This window comes from Colias philodice, chromosome 23, assembly GCF_061535455.1.
Source record: "Colias philodice isolate Cphi_HAF_F1 chromosome 23, ilColPhil1 Martin Lab GWU primary, whole genome shotgun sequence".
NCBI lineage: Eukaryota > Metazoa > Arthropoda > Insecta > Lepidoptera > Pieridae > Colias > Colias philodice.
The window spans coordinates 1777952-1802213 of NC_143108.1; the positions used below are offsets into that span (position 1 = coordinate 1777952).

General features: G+C 32.1%; 1 protein-coding gene and 1 long non-coding RNA gene across 2 annotated transcripts in view; one reads left to right on the forward strand and one right to left on the reverse strand.

The window, feature by feature from the left end:
- LOC149477868 (uncharacterized) overlaps positions 1-24262 on the forward strand; it is a 395772-nt gene that overhangs the window by 256097 nt on the left and 115413 nt on the right. The gene's annotated exons all lie outside the window — the stretch shown is intronic.
- LOC149477874 (uncharacterized) overlaps positions 1-24262 on the reverse strand; it is a 52007-nt gene that overhangs the window by 19951 nt on the left and 7794 nt on the right. The window contains exon 2 of the mRNA XM_089709806.1: positions 7084-7257. Within this exon, the coding sequence (XP_089565932.1) occupies positions 7084-7254 (171 nt within the window). The 5' untranslated portion in view covers positions 7255-7257. The remainder of the gene's footprint in view (positions 1-7083; positions 7258-24262) is intronic.

Below are 24262 nucleotides of genomic sequence, written 5' to 3' on the forward strand. Positions count from 1 at the left end.
CATCTTTATTATAAGCTATTATTAGACGTAACTTTTCATTTAATATTTTTGTGGATGAATAATTGTCACTGTTTCCTGTCCGAACATGTTTAGCTGTCGAATACTATAAATTGCCGCGTTCCTTTGACTCGTGGCGCATTCGTACGAATCGTGCCTAGGGGCTCGGACGTTGTTTATACGACGTTCGACCCAACTACCCTCACTTTACTAATAGTCGTTGACTTGCTGCGTTTTGTTATCAACTACCTACATCAATTAGGTAGCTGTGTAGAATCGCAGTACATTCTTATTACATTCAAACTAATATTTAACCCGGCCACGCGTGATATTTCATACACTATCCAACTACTTTCTGTGTATGTACAATAAAGAGAGAAATATTTCATTCATTTCATTCACATTCATCTTGCTTGAATTATTGAATAATAGAATAGAAATTATTTTTATATTGAATAGAAATTAGGGCATGGTTACAATGGAAACTTTAAATGTTTTGATTCGATTATATTATCGGAGAGTCCGTATAATACAATATGCTGTTTGATTCAGGCTAGCCCAAAATTTAAGACATATTTATTAATTTGAAACACAGCGAAACCTATATAAGAAGTCTGGGGTCCGCTTTTTTGTGTAATGTATTGTTCAATAAATGATTTTTATTTAAAAATATATTAAATTCAAAAACAATAAAATTGTGTTCATTTTTGACGTAGAGTTAAATAATAAGTTTAGTTTTATGTGAATCTAGATAAAATCCAATATGATTTTATGCCAAAATCTCCGCGATAAAATTACAAACTAGGCACTTTATACCTCATTAAAGTTAATAACAAGGTCGATCGGAATTCGATAGCATTTCTTGCAATTTATTACCCGCACTGCGGTATCGATCGTATGACATTGTATTTTATTTCAATGATCTCTTAATGAAGCTTTAATAAATAATTACTTAAGGTACACTAGAAGCAAAATACTATTATAAGAATTATTATAATATTATGGAATTCAAAAACTAAAGTTATTTATTTATATCCTGGTAAATACTACTGTACTGTACGTATGTACCTACTTCAAATCTTATATAGACTGTATATATTATGTTAGATGTAATGACGAAAGTAAGACTTAGATGTATACTAAAATAAGAATATAATAATATTAGGTTAGTTTCGTCGCGACTCCGTAACTACATGGGGTGAAATAGATGATAAGAGAACACGGTTTTCATTTAATTACGTGAGCAAAACTATAAACAGAAAGTTATGAACTTGCTATATAATTAGAATACATTCTTAGTTTTCTTAAACTAAGTATTTTTCAAACAACATTTAAAGATTAGAACAACATATTCTAATTATTGATACTTTACGTGACCTGATAACTGTTAAAATGTTTGGTAAATCGAATAGTATAGTATAGCATAGTATAGCAATTACTAAACGTTAGGCTGAAGGCTGAATACATTAATTTAAAGGCCTCTGAGGGCTAACTTTGACCACGAGTTAGTAACCAAATGTTAAGATTGAATATGTAGGTCGCTCAAAAGTGAAAAAGCATAGATGTTTTATATGATGAATCAATATAATATATAAAAATGAAACCCGTTTCGCCTTGTCACGGCATCACGTGTGAACGGCTGATTTCGATAATTGTTTTTTTTATTATATTCCTTGAAGTACGAGGATGGTTCTTATGTAGAGAAAACGTAAATATGTAGATAGCACGGGCGAAGCCGGGGGGGACATAATAAATAATAATATGAATTCATGTGTAGCACATGATATAAGTATTATTATATATTTTGGATAAAATTTTAATATGATTTTGTTGACATAATTTTCCTGTAATACTTTCCTTTTTCTTGAACGGCACCTCATATTAAATTACAGCCGCACTTTTTTTATCTTATTTACTATGATATTATTTTCTATTTTGTTTAATTCTAACAAGATTTATTACGGTCTACTTCAAGTCGTCGTCGCATATTTCTTCGAATATCTCTTCTCCATGAGGAGGTATGGTTCCCCAGTGATTGTAACCCCATATAAAGATATCAAATAAAATATGAACTTTGATAAATCTAAACAAACACAATACACTCCGCACCTCTCATATCCATATGTTACGAACATATTTCTTTTTATTTTAATACGAATTACAGGAATATTGAATTCATATGCATATACTACACACCACTGCTTCAATCCAAAGTATTGAAAAGAATCAAAATGATGGTCCGATTTAGAAAAATCTTTCAGTGTTAGATAGGGTATTTATCGAAGAAGACTATAGGCCATACCTATATATTTGGTGCAAGGCGCGGGGCACAGCTGGTATTATAATAGACGTCTAACATCCACATCACTGCAGTGAAGATAAAAATTCATACAGTGAGATAAAATCATAATCTCCCCATCTATGCCTAATACTAGTAAAAAATTACACTATCTAACCATCTTATAGAATCATGAAGAAAAGTTTGTAACATCAGTCAAAGAATCTAGGTTTACGATGAAAAGTATTTAGTGAGAACCCTTCAATACGATCATAAAACTTGATTTAGTATAAAATGTTAAAGAACCGAGAAACTTGGTTATTACAAGCGAGTGTTGATAAAACATTTTCTAGTTCATGAAAGACCTCAATGGCTTTCAAATCGGATTTCATCTCAAGTTGTAAAGATTCAAATGTCCCACTTTCCTACAAGTTACATTATAATGAAGCTTTTGCGGATAGTTTTATATTTTATGAAAATTCATTATCTCTTTTATAATTATTTTACTTAATAACAACTTGACACCTTCAATTTAAAAAGCAAGGGATTTCAATTGTAGACTACAGGCCCATGTTGAAAAAATTATGGCTCATTTGACCCACCACCTGACCTATCTAGAATGATATAAGAGCATAAAATAATAAGATTCAGCACTATGACGTCACTCGTAAGCTGTCCACCTGAGTGCAGATGAGAATTCGAAAGTTCAGGTAGAGATTTTCTCCCCTTGTCTCCATGATTTTTGTACGGCGTTGCGGAATAATGGCTTAAAAGCAGTATAGAAATAGTATGACACAGATGTCGTACAAAAATGGTGGTCCACAAAGTCGGAATTTATTTTTATTTTTCGACAGTTGCCGGGGTAAATTTGGTCATTTGATTTTGTACGGCATCTGTGTCATACTATTTCTATACTACTTTTAATCAATTATTCCGCAACGCCGTACAAAAATCATGGAGACAAGGGGAGAAAATCTCTACCTGAACCTTCGAATTCTCAATTCTGCACTCAGGTGGACAGCTTACAAGTGACGTCATAGTGCTGAATCTTATTATTTTATGCTCTTATATCGTTCTAGATAGGTCACCTGGTGGGTCAAATGACCCATAATTTTTTCAACACGGGCCTGTAGTCTATTGCATTTGAATTCACGTTATTAAATATTAAAGGGGGCTTTTACACAAAACTAGCAAACCCTTTTCTTTGCTATAAACCTCACGGAGCCCGAGACCTTTCCAACGAATGCAACCGTGGAAATCGGTTCGTGCGTTCTGGAGTTATAGCGTCAGGAAGAAAAACCCGACTTATTTTTATACAGGATGTCCCACTATTGGTATACTAAGCGCGAAGGGACTTGTAGTTTTGCATACACTGATCTCGTAAAAAATACTTAAACAACAAAATTACATAAAAAAAATTTGGCTAAACTTTTCCTGAAAATCCATGTTTTCTTCTCTAGCTTCGCGAGCATTTTGTCTATGAAAACATAATCTTAAACGATAGGTCATGTGCTGGTAGCAAAGCTGGGCGGGTTGCTTGTTATGGGTGTACACATAGAGTTTTAAGAATTCATCTATTTGAAAAAAACTGCGTCTGGAATTTTATAAGTATTTTTTACGTACTCAGCGTATGCAAAACTATAACCTCCTTTGAGCCTAGTATACCAACAGTGGGACACCCTGTATAGTAGATTACATTTACTTATTTAAAACCGTTTCGTAGCTATATGATAATCACGGTCTATGAAATATTACGTTGTTAAATGTTGGTACATTTTACCATACGGTGTGTCTTCGTTGAAAAATATACCTATCTACATTTTAGAAGATTGCCTAGGTTTTTAAAACACTGAACACTATGTATACCCTAATGTACATAAAAATAAAATGCCTCACTATAATATCTTGTGTATTTCTTTCTCCTCACGACATACACATATTTAAGGTATACGTAACATTATCATTTTTCAACACTATTCAACACAGTTAGAAAAAAATTAGGATAAACAAAATACATTGATACATTTTTACTACCTGATGAGAATTTCTGTAATTATAATTTTCGTAGGCTGACCGTAGTAAATGAATGTCGAGAAATGAAATATGAGCTTTTATGAAATGTGACTTTTATTTTTCTCGATAGATCCTGAATTAAACAAAGCAGAATTACTCACTGTAAACGGACCTATTTTGTTCTTTTTTGGTCTACTTTTTATTTTTTGACTAGCGATTGTTTCTAAAACTAACTCTGTCACAATATGATGCTTACCCAATTTTCAAAAAACAATTAAACACCAAGCTAAATATCTCACATGTAATATTGCTTGATGAAAAATGGGAAAACGGGTCAATAGGAGGCACAAAGCAGCGTGGAAACGAGAAACTGATGTAGGTTGCCATGTCTTTTAGCCGTATCATTCCCAGTGTGGGAAAGTGATGGCGCTAGACGACCAATATAGGTGCTGTCCTTTTTCCACGCTGGAAGTAATAATGCTTAAGACATCATGGTACCGTTGTCGGCTATTTTTAAGATCTCTACACGATACGTTATGTGGTTATAACAAGTCATATTTGAGACAAAGGGCTTTTTCTTGTGAGCTTTTGTGATGAAACGTGTTATTTCAATCAAATGTAAAATAGTACAGAATTAATTTCCAGTTCCTGCCTGTTTGTTATGTTATAGTCTGTGTATTTATTTTGATATTATTTGTATCTATTTATGTTTTATAGATGAGAATTGGATAGTGAAAATATTATATCTTAATATATATAAATCTCGTGCCACAATGTTTGTCCTCCATGGACTCCTAAACCACTTAACCGATTATAATAAAATTCGCACACCATGTGCAGTTCGATCCAACTTGAGAGATAGGATAGTTTAAACATGTAGGTACCACGGGCGAAGCCGGGGCGGACCACTAGTATTGTATATTTATTTAATGCTTATGTTTCATGATATTGAATAATTACTCTTAATATTTAATTGAAACTCTATTGATTATTTAAGTTAAGTGACATGTGAGGAGTCATATTATATTTGAGCAAACCAAGCATTTTATGTTATTTTAAAACTAAAATATTATGTATATCAAATTTTTATATGATATTGCAAGCAAAAACTTTCTAAAATTGAACGCACTCCCCTATTACATCCATTGCACCAATTATGATAGGATTGCATGCAAGTAATAACTGACTCAGCCTGTAGTCACGCATACATAAATATATATTAACTAGGTATATCACGAAGTTGTTATTCGCTAATGGATGAAAACGATTCGATTAAATAATTATTTTCTGGAAAGCAAATTACTCGGAAAATTTATTGTAAAACTCTTTGATAAAAACAGATATTTTTAGATTAAGGTCTATCCGAGTAAGCTATTTTGCTTAGTTGACTTATTTTTAATCGAGTTTTTTAATATTATTACGTTTTAGGTAATAATATTAAAAATATATTGAAATATATATTTTGATTTCAAAACTTTTTTAACTGAAGGCACCAGTAAAAAAGTTGTTTAGACCGGTTATGAGTTTTGTCTTTAACCTATACATTTTAAACGTATACACTATAAAGTTTAGAATTTAATTTTCAGCATACGTTTAAGCTTTAAACTATTTAGTAATCTGTGGTAAGTATAAACAAAATCTAAATAAAGTCTGTATGCCTATCGTTGTTAGATTAGGTTAGGTTACTTTACTCTAGCACAAAAACACTTCACAATAAATGACGTTTTTATTTTCGTATAACCCAGATCACAATTAACCTCCTACATTTAAATCAAATAAATGATGCAAACAATGGTCTCCCATCGGAAACACAGCCATCAAAGTACATTTAAGGATTTAGGTTATGTTACGCGTCAATTTCCCGCGCTTTCTCTTATCCGCCATCTTGTCCGACCTTTCTCAAAATGGCCGCAACTGAAGTCGCTAAGATTTGTTTGGTTAGTGTAATTTACTGCTCTATGATGTGATTTATGTTGTAAAGTGTAGCTTGCATATCACACTAAATAATACTACAGTCTCCTGGTGATTATTGCGTGGAATAACCTTTTTTATCTAAGTAGGTACGTATCAACAAAAATATAATTTTTATGTTTAAATGTTAGTTTATTGCCTAGGTATGTATTTAAAAAAGTATTGTTTCCCTTAAAATTCAGCATGTTATTTATTTCGACCATATTTTTTTTATTTTTTTTTATTTAAAAACGTCCGTAGGAAAAAGCTTTTCAAAAATAAAACCATAGATAGCGGTTTCTAACAAGCATACCTATAACACATTATTCAATGCATTGTACCTCTAAGATAAATAATAACATTCAGGTATTTACTTTTTTCCTACATATTATGTTATGTTATATTTGTCTATGTCTTAATCACCACCCCTCCGAATTAATATTAAGCTCTAGTTATATGTTATTTTTTCAGATACATGGTTTGGTAGACCCGAACCTACCTATCACTATACGGGCCGCACTGCTAGCAACGGATGTCATAAAGTAATGTACTTACAATACAAAACTTAGCATTCGGCGGGCACTCCTCCGCAACCTTGTAGCACTTCTATTATTACAGGGTGTGATAGACCCGACTCCATCACTGTACTGGCCGCACTGCCAGAAGCGGATGCCATAAAGCACCATAATATACATATTATACACAATACAAAACTTCGCATTTGGCGCGCACTCCTCCAACCTTGTAGCACGTCTATTGTTACAGGGTGTAATAGACCCGACCCCATCACTGTAATGGCCGCACTGCCAGAAGCGGATGCCATAAAGCACCCAATATATACTCACAATACAAAACTTCGCATTCGGCGCGCATTCCGCCAATCTCGTAGCACTTCTGTTGTTACAGGGTGTGATAGACCCGACCCCATCACTATACTGGCCGCACTGCCAGCAGCGGATGCCAGTGCTCGCTGCTACTAGCGCCAGTAGACAGAGGATTGTGAGGGACGTGCTCATTGTCTGCAACAAAATTGATTTAGTTCGTAAGTTCTATCTATTAAACTTATAACAAATAAAGATTTTTGTATTTTGTATTATTTTTTTTGTATTTTCTATCTGATCCTAGCCCTTTAAAGCATAGCCTATATTTTATGAGCTGCAAAATTTAAATTTAGCTTTCTAATTATTGTTTTATTACAATTAGTGAATATTTTAAATATGGGTTCGAATCCCAATCCATGATCGATTTTTGACAGCGTAAAATTATATTAGGAAATTCACAGAAAGCTACTTTTTACTTTTTACTGGTTCTACTAGTTATTATTCTGTGGTTATAGTAACAAATTAAACACGTTATAACTCGATTACAGTTTACACTTAAAAAAGAACCTATTACCAACCATGCTCATAATAGAACACATCTTTTAGCAGTTAAAGTCTAACATTACGAAGAAACAGACATTTACTAAACGGTTATTGATTTTTGTTTACCACATTACACCTTTGGGGTAAACCCATTTGGATATATTACATACCTTTTTGTGTTTACGATATTCCCTATCACATAAAATGAAGGTATTGGGGCTTATAATGAGATTGCTAGTGGTAAATATTTTGGGATTGAGTAATTTTAGAATTCCGTGGTTATATTCTATGTGCATTTTTAAATCTCTGTAGATCAAATAATAAAATACATATTGTGTTTAGTTTGTAGATTATTTTATTGTACTTAAAATTTTTGTTAAATTCAAGTAAAACATAATCGGTCTTACTTATAAAATGTTACCCATTCGCTATGCAATGGATTAGTTATTGCAATAACCTGTCTTGTTTTTATGATTGACGTTTCATGTGAGCAAGAGCAGGACAAAGCTATAGTAGAAAATGGTAGAAATTTATCCATTGTTTAACTTTTTATAAGTAAGGCCGAATGCTTCTATTTCGGATAAGGTACTTCGGCGACATTCCAAAAAGCATTTTGATGCCAATTAATTATAATTCAAATTCCAAAGCAGTATATAACTAAGAAAGTAAAATTATTTACAGATATTTTGTGTGTCGACTAAAATCCAATTGAAATGTTAACATATTGTATCATCATCATCATTAATAATTATTGTTTAATTACTTCAATATACCTAGGTACTAGCAAAGCTTAATAATAATATAATTGTGTAGGAATTGTTTAGGAAAACCTTCTGCACGTGTAACCATTGTAACCCCAAATTAGAAACTATTACAGGAAATTCCGTACCCACTCCCATAAATTTTATTTCCACATGTTTATTGACATACCCTAATAACCTTTGAACCCCAATTTAACTTGGTGTTTGTGTAAACTGGACGCTTGTAGTCAAACATATGGGTAATGATTTTCGCTAATGTATTCCTGTATATATAATATAAGTATATAGGTAATAGGTATAGATTAACGGTCTTACTAATAAAATGTTACCCATTCGCTTTGCAATGGATTAGTTATTGCAATAACCTGTCTTGTTTTTATGATTGACGTTTCATGTGAGCAAGAGCAGGACACAGCACATGCACATGGTTGAAATTTATCCATTGTTAAACTTTTTATTAGTAAGGCCGATAATGTATACAGGTTAATGTACCTATATGTGTAAAAGTAGGTAGGTAGGAAACTATGTTCTTATATAAAACATGAACTAAGTGGGTATCTGTTCTGAATTTATTTTGATTTTTTATTAACTATTTAAAGGTAATCTATAGTTGTTTCAAATCCAAGGATTTTAATAAACGCTGGAAATCTGTTTAGTGATTTAAACAGACACATATATGAAACACATACAAATACACTGAGTTGGCCCCATTTTTGCAAAGTTAGCGCATTTTTTAAAGTTTCAAGCTTTTTTTACTATCTTTTGTTCTAAATGTTAACATAATACATATAAATATATTTTATTAATCATTTACAGAAGGACGTAGGTACATAGACTATTCGATCACAGTCACCGCATATGAAAATTAAATAGTAGACCTATTTATCATATCGACCAAATACGATAGGTTTAAAGTTTCACCTCTATAACGGTATCAAATAAATTCACTACCTCCATAATCTACCGCAAAGCCTTGAAGAATAGACCGCGATAAGTCATGGGTCATTTTATCTTAAGCCGATGTAAATTTATGCGTAAAAACGCGGGAAAGCTTTTCAGTCTGGCTATATTTTTAGTGTTTCTTTTTGTGGCCGTACTAGTTTTAGCATGTGACTACTCTCGTAGCACTTTACAAGTTACTTACTAGATATTATATTGTAGACTGTTCGCGATACATTCAAAAACTACTGCACCGATTTTCATACTGTTTTCACCAAAGGATAGCGTAGTTATTGAGAAGGTTTTAAGTAAGTATATAATTAGGTTAAGTTTTAGATAACACAGGTGAAGATGCGTGCGGAAAGCTTATTTTATGTGTCTATTTGTATTTCGGTGTCTAAAACTATCAGCAAAGATATTTTCAGCCAATTTCGTTCAGTTGTTTATAGTTTCACAAATCTTCGGTTTCATAATATATGTTCAGATATATGTAATTATATAATTCTTGGCATGTGAAATGTATGTCTATCTATGATAGTACAAACCAGGCTTGACAGACAGACAGACAGATTTCTGCTTTGTAGATCAATCCTGTTATAATCACTTAAGTAATATATTATTTAGTTCTATTACTATTTCCATGGTTCTGTTTTATATGTTGTACCTAATAAAATCTATATAAATTGCCAAGAGATTTGCATTTTCTATTTACGTTACCTTGTATAAGTAATTTAAAGAAAACAATCACTATATAGACGAGGAAAATGTTTAAGAATATTAATTTCTTATCTAACATTGAACTCACTATGAAACGTTCAGTAAGCGGATTGTTATTGCGATTAACCGATTTAAGATTTTGGGCTGCATTTGCATTGCTTGACTGACCGGTTGGCTTGGTTGGTAGTGGCCCTGCCTTCCAAGTCAGAGGTCGTGGGTTCGATTCCCAACCGGGGCAAATATTTGTGTGATGAACGTAGATGTTTGCTCTGTGTCTGGGTGTAGATATCTATATAAGTATATATTTAAAATTATATATATTATGTATGTTTGTCAGCCATCTGGTTTCCATAACACAAGCGAAATCATAGTATGGAATCGGATCGTGCCGTGTGTGAAAATTGTCCTGAATATTTATTTATTTATTAAAAACCGAAATAAAACCTTTCCCGCATAGTCGAAACCCGTGACCTATCTTCTTCACACAAACGAGTTTTTTTTGCAAAAACACGACAAAAATGCCGACACTAAAATCAACACACGCTATTGTTTCGTCATTGTTATGTGTCTCCATATCTAAGAAAAAACATCTTTTACCTAGACTCTAGAGCTCTCTTTAGGGCATCCATAAGAGACTAATTATCTAGCTTTTCTGTCATATAAGTTGGGTCATTAGTTTAATTGCTACCCTCATTATTATTTTGCGTGTGAAGCTTTGTATTTTATGAGGCAAGGCTTTGTTTTCATTTACCAACGAAGTTTATCAATAAAACAATTGAAATACAATACGATGGCTAATGGATTCATACTTATTGTTATAATTTAATAAACATATTTTTGTATTGTTAGTCGCCGTAGTCTTGCACATTATTATAAAGTGAACTATTTTCTACAGAAAACATATTTTATGGTTTTATATTATGTAGTCTATAATAACAATAAATCGATATCTAAAGTACTAATAGAGATTTCCATATTTAATTTATTTTGCAAAAAAAAAACACATATATAAATCATGTTATATTTTGTGTACATGGAAGCAGTTAATATCATTTCAGGAATGTTAAAAAAAATGTTTATTAAATAAACAATGCTTAGAGTGCATAAATCCAATATAATAGTTCACTAATTTACAGTTTATTAAAAAATCAGTGACCTTGCTCAATTTGTTTTATTTAACTCGATTTCCCATACAGTTCATTATGTTTATCCAATTGAAATTTCGTCGACGTCTTGAATGAGAACATCTTAAATGAAATTCCCTTCAGAAATCGCTTCACAAAAACGACCCTCCTGAAGATATCAATCATTTTATCACCATTAGTCATTTTGAATGAGCCTTTCAATGGAGAAATTAAGAAATAATTCACATAAATATAAATAGCTTTTTGATTTACCTGTGCTATTTATAGTACAAAGAGTGGACGAATTTATAGGTAGCAGCTGCTTCCAAGATCGAGTAATTGGACTTTGAACCTTTTCAATACCTTCGTCTATTAAGGATGTTATACATATCATTATATAGGCAGGTTCACACAGGGCGAGGTTCTTCGCGCACTTCTGTGTCAACCCGTCTTATTACTATTTTGTGGTACCTATGCAAGGTTAGTTGTTCAATTTCAATCAATAAGTCAGAGAATCGACGTTGACCAAACGTGCAAAATGCAATAGATTTCCTCTCTAAAATAGCTTGCTGAAAGAATTTTTTTTTCAGACAGAACATCGGTCAAAGCTAGTATGATATAAATATAACAACAATGGCGACTTAAAATTTACTGCGGAAATAAAACGGACCGCATATGCATGCTACATCTTTTTTCCAGTGAGTCAGCGTAGCGCTAAAAATTTAAAAACACCACGGGCCATGTCTCTCGAATGTTCGAAATAATATCAAAAGAAAGTAAAATGTTTGTTTAATTTTCTCGAAATTAATGTTGTGTATTCAAGTCGAGACATCTTCGTGTTTTTTTTATTTTTTTAGAGATGGATTTATTTTTTTGAACTGTTCATCGTTTTTATGATTTTAATTTTTATTGCCCGGTTACTCCGGGTTGTTATTAATTATCTCTAATAATTGGAAATGTAAATATCTTTTAAATGCTGTTAGCACGATTCAAAAAATTTTATATGTTTAGAATTATGTAAGAAATGAGAATAATTTTCCCATTCTTATTGCTCGTAGCATGCTCGTAGCATGCTCGTAGCACAGATTACTAAATTGTTAGCGAAGATTATTACATAGTGCATAGAGATCAGATACATAATTTGATCAACATAAATCGTACAAAACCTATTCTAATATGTAAAATATGTCATCGTTTTACATTATGGGACATCAATATTATAGCACATGTTTATGTACATATAATAAAATTATTCAGATTTCGAGCTTCAAGTCCATTCAGTATGTGATTGCATCAACTAACATCCATAAGGTATCGATTGGTAGATAAATCTCTATATATATAAATGAATCCATATTTCCCTTGGTCACAGCATCACGGGTGAACGGCTGGACCGATTTCGTTAATTATTCTTTTATAATATTCCTTGAAGTACGAGGATGGTTCTTATGGAGAGAAAACGTAAACATATACCACGGGCGAAGCCGGGGCGGACCGCTAGTATATTATACAATCATGGCTATAACACGAAACATCAATTATGAAATATAGATGGCATGTAAATATTTTGCACCTTATAATACGTATAAATTATTATTCCTTCCCTGCATTGACGTATAGACTTCCAAGCATTTTAACGCAAACTATATAAGTGGATTCAATTACAAATTGCCTTTAAAGTGGTTCACTAAAAGCGGCCATTCATTCGCTTCGATTCGAAATTCACATTTCAATATTTGAACAAATATTTTTTCGGGACATATGAACTTTGCGGTATGAAATCGGGTATGTTTAAGTGGAATGAAATGCATTTTTAAGTCGTATTTTTTTGTTTTCAAATTTTGTTGAGTGGTCAGTAGCATATACCTATAGGTATTTATATCGGGGATTTTTGTATTTGAACATGCGTCATTCAGTGATTTACAATGACTGCAGTAAAAAGCTTACGTAAGTAATATGTTAACAATATGATGGAAATAATTCGTCTAGTAATAATTATTACCTTATATAATTACTAGGTTTCCGCCTGCGGCTTCGCCCGCGCAGTCAAAGAAAAACCCGCATAGTTCCCGTTCCCATAGAATTTCCGGGATTGCGACATTTTTCCGGGATGAAAAGTAGCCTATGTCCTTTCTCGGGCATCGAAATATCTCCATACCAAATTTCATGAAAATTGGTTCAGTAGTTTAGGCGTGATTGAGTAACAGACAGACAGACAGAGTTACTTTCGCATTTATAATATTAGTATGGATTAAGATAGTCCTTAAATTTGGATTGTCTTACAATAACATTTTAAAATAATTATTTATTTATTTTCTCGTCTAAATTATCCAGCATAAAATCAAAACAGGCTGTATTATTGTTTACGTTAGCAAGAATAGCATCAGCATGATAAAACAAAAACAATCATATTTATTTAAAAACGCTACCAACAAAATTAACAGCATACCGAAAATCTAAAATGATAATAACAAACTTCATACAACATTGATACCATTTTCCAACCAACATTATTTCGAATTCACAATTGTCCACAACAAGTTAAGAATTAACATTTTCAAGATATGTGGCCCGTTTCCATTTTGCAAATAACTTTGTTCAAGTTTTACAAGCTAAGTTAACGGAGTGTCTGCCAAGTGAAGCTTATGGTTCTGAAGTAGACAAATGCAGGGATTACTTTATGGTGCACTTTTTACGTGCACTTTTGGGATACCTATGTTTGAAAATATAATTGTTTGAGTGTTTATTAAGTACCTATTTATAGCTTTATCTTGTGTAAAGCATCTGTTTCCAATTATAAGTAAAGCATTTCATGAGGGTGATGAATAATGTCTTATTAGAACTGAAAAATATTTATTAGTAATTCATGTCAAGTTGAAAGTATCCTTTTAAGAACGTGTTTTTCAATCAAGGACCTATATTATAATTTATACCCACTTAATATTATAAAGCTGAAGAGTTAGTTTGTTTGAACGCGCTAATCTCAGGAACTACTGGTCCAATTTGATGATTTGATTCTTTGGGTGTTAGATAGTCCATTTATCGAGGAAGGCTATAGGCTATAATATATCACGCTAAAACAAATAGAAGCGGAGCAATGCGGGTAAAACCGCGGGGCACATCTAGTAATTAATAACATCATTTACTCCTCTAATAGTATTGTATTAAGATAAATAATACTACCAGAGTCTATTACAGACTATACCTACAACAGATAATATAATACTGATAGGTACACACTACACACGGTAATCGTAATATTTCATTCATAACATCCTATAATGTAAATCTACCTTCAATGTTGTGAAAGCAGTATCTAATAACACTATTGTATTCATATTGTATTCTATATTCATGACAATCAGGATTAATTTTAGATATGAAATTTGTATTTGCTTTTGAAAATAGATGATGCGGTTTTGTGAATATTTTCGGTTTCAAAACTTCCTCGACATTTTTGCTTTTTCAATAGATATAAACATTAAGAATATGTTAAAATAGTATTTCAATTGTTGTTGCAAAATAGAAAATAATAAAAACATTTAGTTTTGATAATATTTATATGCAACTTAAGTCTTGCACATTAATAATATATTGTGTTCTGGACAATTATTTTGTGGTTTTACACTTTTTCATAAAAAGAGAGGTTCCGTGCAAACAAAAATCTTAAATAATATTACTCGTTCATCTTAAAGTATAAAATAATTAATCTCATTCATGAAACGCTAATGTGTACTCGCCTTTACAATAGCATTTCTTTTCTGCAAACGTCAATTTCATTATTATATTTTAATCTGCTAATGCAATCCTTTGTTATTTACCAATTACAGTAATCTTTCTTCGTAGTGGGAAATAAAATATCTAAGTAATACCTACTTACTTATTCTAAAAATTGTAACAGATAATAAAAATATTAATATTTATTGTTCATTTTTGTATTCTTATGATAATAATAATTTTAATTGTATCTATTTTCCCGACCGACTTTATAAAAAGGAGGAGGAACTCAATTCGACAGTATTTTTTTGAGTCAATTTGGAGTCGGTGCTTAAAATATGTTCTTTTTATATCGACAATAAAGTTTATTTTAAAAAACATAGTAAATGAATATAAACATACTCTACGAATTGAACACCTTACATCATTTTACGGAAGTCGGTTGAAAATACGTCCAAATTGACATCATTTTGTTCCAATATTTGTCACGCCAAAGCGAGTGTGTGTGTTTGTCGTCATAATTGAACAAATATGGCTGTGCTAGATAATAAAATCTTACATAGATTTGAACAAATGCTTTTGTGTGTATTTTATTTTAAAATGAAAAAAAAAATGATGATTGTGACTCAAAATATTATATTACCTACGTCATGTAAGTAACATTATTTAATAAATAATTAGATATGATGATATGAGATATGAGTCGAGAATCGAGATGATGATACGAGTCGTTAGATTGAGAAGGTCAAAATATATCTACTACGAAGCGATCCTGCAATAAATAGTTATTTGTTTCTACAATTTAAAACAGAATTATACAAGATACGAAACAAGGAACGAACTTAAATGAATCCGGATATTTCTCAAAGAGCTAAGCCTTATGATTTTCGCAACTAATGGAGTTATTATACACAAAGTGATTTCAAGCGTTAAGTTCTGGACTTTATAACTTGAAATTGTGAGGAGTAATAACTTCTTCTTTGATCGAAATAAATGCAAATATTTCACATACTTAGTGTCTCTGAAATTCGGATTGAAGTGAAAACTTAACTCGCATTTGCTAAGTGAAATTTTCGCCGCTATTTTAACGTAAATAGTTTATACGTAAGCTATAGAACATTTCTCAGGATGTTCCAATAAACATTGGTTATATAATAATATATCTATTTAATTAAATTGGCACACACAGAAATGTTAGAACGTTTTTTTTTTGATAGAGTAGAGAGAGAGATAGAAATTCTCTTTCATACTTATTAAAATTATCTTCAAGCTAATTATTAAAAAATTAAAGACATAAGTAATAGTCTTTAGTTATTCTAGACTAGAGGTCCGCCCCGGCTTCGCCCGTGGTACATATTATTATTTCGCAATAAAAGGTAGCCTTATGTCCTTTCTCGGGTATCAAAATATCTTCATACCAAATTTCATGCAAATTGGTTCAGTAGTTTAGGTGTGATTGAGTAACAGACAGACAGACAGAGTTACTTTCGCATTTATAATATTAGTATGGATGTGAAATGTTATGTGCATGAGTTAAAACAACCATAGAACATTAGTTTAACCCTCAGATTTTTTTATCTCATCACATAAGAAAAATACAGACTTATTTAAGTACCTAGTAGTACCACATTGAACAGCACATCAAGGAATAACAAACTATAGAAACACATTTGCCAACCCTAGGAACAGTACAGTTCTGAGTACATAATAAAATGCAGTTGACAGCCCTGAAATTACCCATCCATGAAATAATATCCCACGGATTGCTTCCGTATATGCCTCGGTCCTTTATGAAGTTTCAGTAACACATTAAAATTTCGCCTGGCCTATCGCTTCCAATTTGGCATCTTGCCAGAAATCCGTAGACGTAATTTCGACCCCTATGCAAGTACAAATACGAGTCGATTTGGTATTTTTTTAAAAACAATCGCGATGGAAACAGCTGCTTTGTCGCAACTGATTAATGTGGGTTCCAAATTGATGGCTGTTGAAAATTTTAGTGTTTGTCATCGCTGTGATGAGAAACTAGACTGTATTGAAGATATTAGCTAAAGCCAATATAACGATAATGTACTACCGTAAATGAAGGATAAGCAACTTCTATTCATGATAAGATAAAATCAGGTAGGTTTATAAATACCTATAGTCAACTAGCTTTCCGCCCGCAGCTTCGCCCGCTTTTTCAAAGAAAAACCCGCATAGTTCCCGCTACCGTGGTATTTCCGGGATAAAACTATATCTATGACGTTTCAAAAGTGCTTCTCGAAGAAGTCATTGAATAAATAAATGTTTGAGTTTGAGTTTGAATACATATTCTGTGAGTTAATCCAAGTTACCTTCTATTCTATAATATAAAAATGAATCCCAAAATGTGTTGGTAAGCGCATAACTCGAGAACGGCTGAACCGATTTCGATAATTCTTTTTTTATTATATTCCTTGAAGTACGAAGATGGTTTTTACGTAGAGAAAACGAAAATATGTACCACGGGCGAAGCCGGGGCGGACTGCTAGTATATGTATACAAATATCTCTCTATATTTGAATATTAACGACAACTGAGATTAGAACTGATGCTTTGAAATATTCTAAAGATATTTTTTCCTAAACAATTAAAATAAGAAAGAAGGTGAGTAATTTTTATCAGCCTTTGAGAAATTACTGTGCAAAAAATTTCTTAAATTCCTTGAAGGGTACTAAATTTAACAAAGAAATATTATTTCTTGAGTGGAGGATAAAAAAGGGAAGCACAAATTTCAATTAAGGCATTAAATTGAATTTGTTTCGGGAAAATATTCCCCACTTAAAATTACATCCGAAAAAGGATGATTTAAGTGGAATTTTAAATAAGAGATTTGGCTTAGTGTTTAAGAGGCCATATCGATTTTAGAGTGATTTTGACTTGTTTCTGTAATTCTTTAGGCGCTCGTTTAACAAAACTAAATTAGTAACAATGTGTTTTATTATCTTAAATTAAAGATTCATTCAATATCTAAAATATGCTCGAGACAATTTATTGATATTCATTGTCCAGTTTGTTTAATAGCCAATAACCTGAGGCGTGTTTCAATTTTTTCCATGCGGGACGTTCGTGTCTTTGTAGTTTACACGGAATTTAAAAGAAGAAGTTTTCATATAAAATATACAACAGTAAAGACACTGAGACATCCTAAAATATGCTCGAGGCAATTTAAGTACTTTTATTCAAAAATTCAAAGAAAATCTAAGTTAAAATAGCCTTACTTTGATGAAATTTTATGTGTATTTGGCGTCGAATTTCTAAAACATACAACAGAGTAAAAAATAAATAAAAAATACACATTAAATGATAGATCTATGCTTAAAAATTTGCAATCAAAAAAATACATATTATATGATTTATGAAAGTAATGGAATATTTTAAAGTTCTCTAGAATTTTCGAATATACCTAGTCTGGTCATAAGTTCTGTCACATATGTTTTATTGAATAAACAAAAAGTTACTTTTATATATTTATTGTTTTATATGTGGCAATAAAGCTTACATATTACTTAATAATTTCGTATAAAAATTATTCAAAATGGCATCCATGTCTTGCGATACAAGCTTTCAACCTCCGCGGCCAGTCGTCTATTGCAGCACGCACCATGTCCATGTTTATTTCAGCAGCTACTTTAATAATGGATGCTTTGAGTGACTCCAAATTTGGGTGGGATTTAGCGTAGGTTCTCTCCTCTAAATATTACCAGATTTTATAATCCAGAGGATTCAGGTCCGGGCTAGAAGATGACCAATCTTCATGACGAATGATGTCAATCTGATGGGCGGCCAGCCAATTTTGGATACTCTTGGCTTTGTGGGCAGGTGCTGAGTCCTGCTGGAATACCCAGTGCTGATTTTTTAACATGGTCTGAGAAGGAGGTTTTACGAGGTTTGTTAGGACCGTATTTTGGTAAACATTGGAACTTATTTTCACACCCTTTTCACAGAAAAACACCTCTGTTAGGCTAAAATAAGACACTCCCAGGAAAACCATTACTGATAAGGGGTGATGGCCGCGTTGGACTCGAAATACACGTTGATACGCTTCTTCACTACTGTGGGTATACACTTTGATATTCTGTTTGTTGCAGCACTCCTCCACTGTAAAAATTTTTTCATCTGAAAACAGGATTTCAAGATACATTTTTCTCGCGTATCGTTTTAGTAAAGCGCGACATTTATCCAGTCTTAATTTCTTCAGGCGTGTGTCAAGAAGATGCGATGTTTTTCTACAATAAGCCCATAGTCCTAGGTCCTCGTTCAACACCCTTTTTACTGTGGTACTGCTAAGGCCCACCTGCAGTGCTAACTGTTTTCGATTTCGGACCGGACTTTTTCTTATTCACACCTTTACTGCATTTAAATCACTGCTGTCATCCAAATCGTACGACAAAGACCACTTCTATTCCTATCTTCTACTCTTGAATCTTACTTAAATCGTTTTATAGTGCATTAAAAAAATCTCTGTGTTATTTGTAAATTTTATAGCAAACTGAAAATTTCTCTTGGCGCGTAACCGCTGCGATGCAGAGCGAGAACAGCGACTCTGTCTTCTTTTTGCGTCCACTACATTGTAACAAATACGTTATTCTAATAAAGTGTGTCGTTTTTTAACGCGTAAAATAATCAAAAATCGAACGTGAAAAAGAAATTTGCGGTTAACATTAAAAATTTGAAAATCTAACATAATGACAGAACTTATGACCAGACTAGTTATACGGGAGCGCAAACGCTGTTACGGCAGACCGCGCTCCGCGCTTTAGGGAGAAGGACGTGTTGCGCTGCTCCGTCAGACACAAAATTACTAAAGTACGTTTTTTCCCGCGCGTAGTAGTCGGGAAGCCCACGATACTAGATTAGAATTGGTGGAGTAGACGATAACGAGATAATAAGGTCCTATAATGTTTCCACTTTGAGCGCTTTCAGCCTTTGCTACTCGACTACACGATGATCGCGTTAAAACGTAAAAATACTAGCTTTCGTCCAGCGCAATTTTGTATTAGGACTCTTAAGAGTTACAACATTTTCTTTTCAATTTAAGTCTTATTGAGAGACTCTTTTGGTTTTGATATTTTATTATACAATGGTAATGATACAATGGCAAAATATGTAATGTACATCACATACATCACTACATAGTATAAAACAAAGTCGCTTTCTCTGTCCCTATGTCTCTATGTATACTTAAATCTCAAAAACTACGCAACGGATTTTAATGAGGTTTTTTAATAGATACAGTGATTGATGATTCAATAGAAAGGTTTTAGTAAATAATTTATTAGGTTTTAGACAAAGCGGGCGAAGCCGCGGGCGGTAAGCTAGTTTTGGATAAATTTGGAATAACATTCAAATAACTTAGAACCTATTTATAAATTTCATACTGTTTACGCGTTAAAAGGAAACAGAAAACCTATTTCACCTTAATTTATTTACTTTTGAGCAAAATATTTCAATTATTCGTAATATTAATTGATTTGAACAAAACCGCAAACTCGATTATGAATAATGAAACACTCAAGCTTAATTTTATTCGTTTAAAAAGCAATCCCGAGTATTCGATTTAAAATCGATTAAAACAAAATATATTCGCATCGGCAATCGAGAGGCATTCGTATATTGGGAAGTGAATCGTGAATAGAATCGAATAAAAGCCTTTTATAAAAATTGTTCGCTGAGTAATTAGATTTTTTCATTTAAGTCATAAAATTACTAAAACTTGAGACAATATTTATGTATACCTAAGTAGATAACTCTAATATTATAGCAAACAAAAATACTGTTACAGTTGTTACTTGTTATACGAAATATCTAATACTAGCTGTCCGCCCCGGCTTCACCCGTGGTACATATTTCGCAATAAAAGTTAGCCTATATTCTTTCTCAGGGTCTTAAGATTATCTGTGCCAATTTTCATCAAAATCGGTCCAGTAGTTTATGCGTGAAAAGTGAAAACCATACATACATACATACATACAAACCTTTCCTCTTTATAATATTAGTATAGATTACGACCCTTTTAATATACGATAATACGTAAGTAAATTAATTATTATCAATGACAATATTATTCAAATGCCTACTTCATTAGTTGCAAGTATGTATACGTAGTACTTTAACATAGTTCAGAACCATCTCAGCAAACAGAACATAACGATATAATCATAGCACAGATTATATAATACAATAAACCATAGCATAGTCACTACATAGTGTAGTTATTATTTTGTGACCATAGTAAGAAGAATAACGAGATATATAAAATCTTTGTGTCTTCAAGAGAAGCGGGCACTTCTAGGAAATCTCGCATCTTAGACCACATCTGACAAATAAATAAATAAATAATTTGGAAAATCCAAAAGTGCACGCCTCATAATTTTTTTTAATAATTATTTATTAATTATTATTTTTGTTTATTTAATAACAATTAAACCACATCGAATCAGACCCTGAAAAATGAAAGGGTTCTATTCCTGAGCATACTCAAGCGTAAGAGAAAAAAAAAGACTCGATTAGTAAAGTATTTCGGTCGCTATCGTGTTAACAAGAAAAAGGATCCGCACATACAGACACACGGACGTCCAAGACAGAACTTTTTTAAACTGTTTTTTAACTAGTTTAAATAACAAAAATGACATCAAAAATATTATGAACGTTAAAAATAGTGTTTTTTCTTAATATGTGTGTGTATGTATTATCTTACAAGTGCAATGTATGATACATAAAGACATTTTAAGTTTGAAAAATCAGATGTTTTGCGCGAAGTGACAGTAGTACCCACCTCAACGCTTCGCTTATGAGGCGTGCAATAAATAAAAAAATAAAATCTTTCCTTATCACCAGGCAAGATCGTGGTCAAGCGTTTCCCTATAGTACGTATTTAAAAACAGTGTTCATTTCAACAATGAATTGACCCTTTCTCTGTGGTTAAAAGCCACAAGTACAAGCAATATTCATCACAAACGATCACATAACTGACCATTATAAAATTCCCGATCCAGCTGGTTATGTAAGGTGTTTTCGACACGATTTGGCTCCATTTCAAAAAGCTCTTAACAATAAATGGGAGCATCTAACTAGCAGGATTAAGTCGATGTAGCAAATATTTAGCTGCAAAGTTCAATTTAAAATAAGGATCGATTAACCTAGAATGTCTTGGTAACATGTTTTGGGAGTTTTAAGTATCTGTTGTTTTTTTTTTATATTTTTCTAGTTGTTGAAGATCTAGTATAGCCATCTAATTATTCTAAAATAAAACGTGGGATATACCACATTTTAAAATGACCAGCGAGCAATAATAATATGCTTTGTCAATCAGGAAAAAAGGTAGTCCCTAGTGGAAATATACAAAATCGGTTTACTAGTTTGAGTTAATCAATAAAGAACTAACTATACATTAAAACCATTGGTTGTATAAAATTATTAAATTGGAAGTGTAAATAACAATCACAACAAAACAGATAAAGATAAAAGAACGTTGCTCTCAAATCTTCAATTCAAAAACTTACGTCATGTAGGTGGAACAATAACTACCTAGTACTTATTCTACGTATGAAATTGTGGCGCCAATTAATAGTCGCTCTTCTTATTATTAGTCATAATAATTAATATCAATGATGATACGACAGCGGTTTTAAAACTACAATTTAGATTAGGATTTGAAAATATAACGGTATCTTACATTATTAAAACTGAGGGATGCCATTCTCAAAAAGTGATATATTACGGTTAATTCCTTAAGTGATATAATATAAACTGCACCTGCATTTAGGAGCAAAAACAAGTTCTTTATACTAACAATAATTAAAATGTTCTAAACGCAAATACAACACGAAAGCAAAAACATTTCACATTAACAACACCGTGATGGTTTCAATGCTGCAATGGTTATTTACTCCAGGTAATCCTCTGTCTCAAAAATTAAGGAAAACCGTACATATTCTAACGAGCTAAGGTTTAAAATAGCTTGCAGTATACACGGTTCTTTCCCGAATTTTCTATTTTGTTTCAAATCGTATTTGCTTTATACGGAGTAAATTGTGGAGTCGTTCTGAATCCAGTGTGAGAAAGCGTTTTTTGGTACGAGCAGTTTTATTCTATTTTCTACGGTTTGACAATGTGAATGCAGTGGTATCGACGATCGATGGAACTGGATTAAAGACAGTATTCTGTTTTCGGACTGTACTATATGTACGGACAAACTATTTTTCTTTAGGTCTTCTTTAGGCTTCTAAAATTATGTGAGTACTAATTACTAAGTATCGTAAACTTAAATACAAGCTCATATTATATGAATGTGATTGAAAGTCATGAATAGGATAGAAGTTGTACGATGTTTGCCTTCTCTAGTAATTATAGTCTGGTAAGATTTCTTGCTACGCCGTTACAAAGATAAAATAAAATGATTATAAAACTAAAAATGTCTTATCTGTGTTAATAAAATTTATAAAAGTTATAAATCATTATCAAAGTCAAGGTAATCATTTGTTAAAACGACAACAGACTCAAGTAATTTTTAAAACTTAAGAACTTATCGTAATGTTACGAAAAGTTTGTTATAAAAAGTTGTTAAAAGTTTATTTTTATTGCCATTTTATAGCAAGATTTTTATAGCTATTTTCGTTGAAATATGGAAGCGTAATCAAATAATTATTGGTCTCCACGGGAAGATATAAAGGTCATTTGAAGTATAAATTAGGACCAAAAATTTAACTACTTTTCAAAAGTTTATCGTACCCAAAAGAATCATTTTAATTATAATGTTATTTTTTATGATTCCTGTTAGTTAATTTAAATGTTAGAAGTATTTTATGGTGTAGATATAAATAATTAATTTATTGCAACCGTAAAGTTTCCTGTCTTTTTAAAGTACCTACTTATCGGCCACATACCTACAGTTGTTCAATTTCTACAAGCAAATAAGAGAAAGCTTAGCTGTTAATCGTGATATAATTATTGTCAACTCACAAATTTCATTAAAATATATTTATAAAGTCTACAACAATTGCAAATACAATTTTTATCTTAATACTATTATAAAGGCGAAAGTTTGTAAGGATGTATAGATGTATGGATGTATGGATGTATGGATGTATGGATGTTTGTTACTCTTTCACGTAAAAACTACTGAACCAATTACAATGAAATTTAGCACACATATAGAGTGTAACTTGGATTAACACATAGGATAGGTTTTATCCCGGAAATCCCACGGGAACGGGAACTATGCGGGTTTTCCTTTGAAAACGCGGGCGAAGCCGCGGGCGGAAATCTAGTATTAAATAAATTACAAGTAAGCTTCTGTTATATTAACATTGCACTTCAAAGCCCACAGCCGACGTGACACTTATTAAGCAATATATGGCTCAGTAACACCCTCGCGAT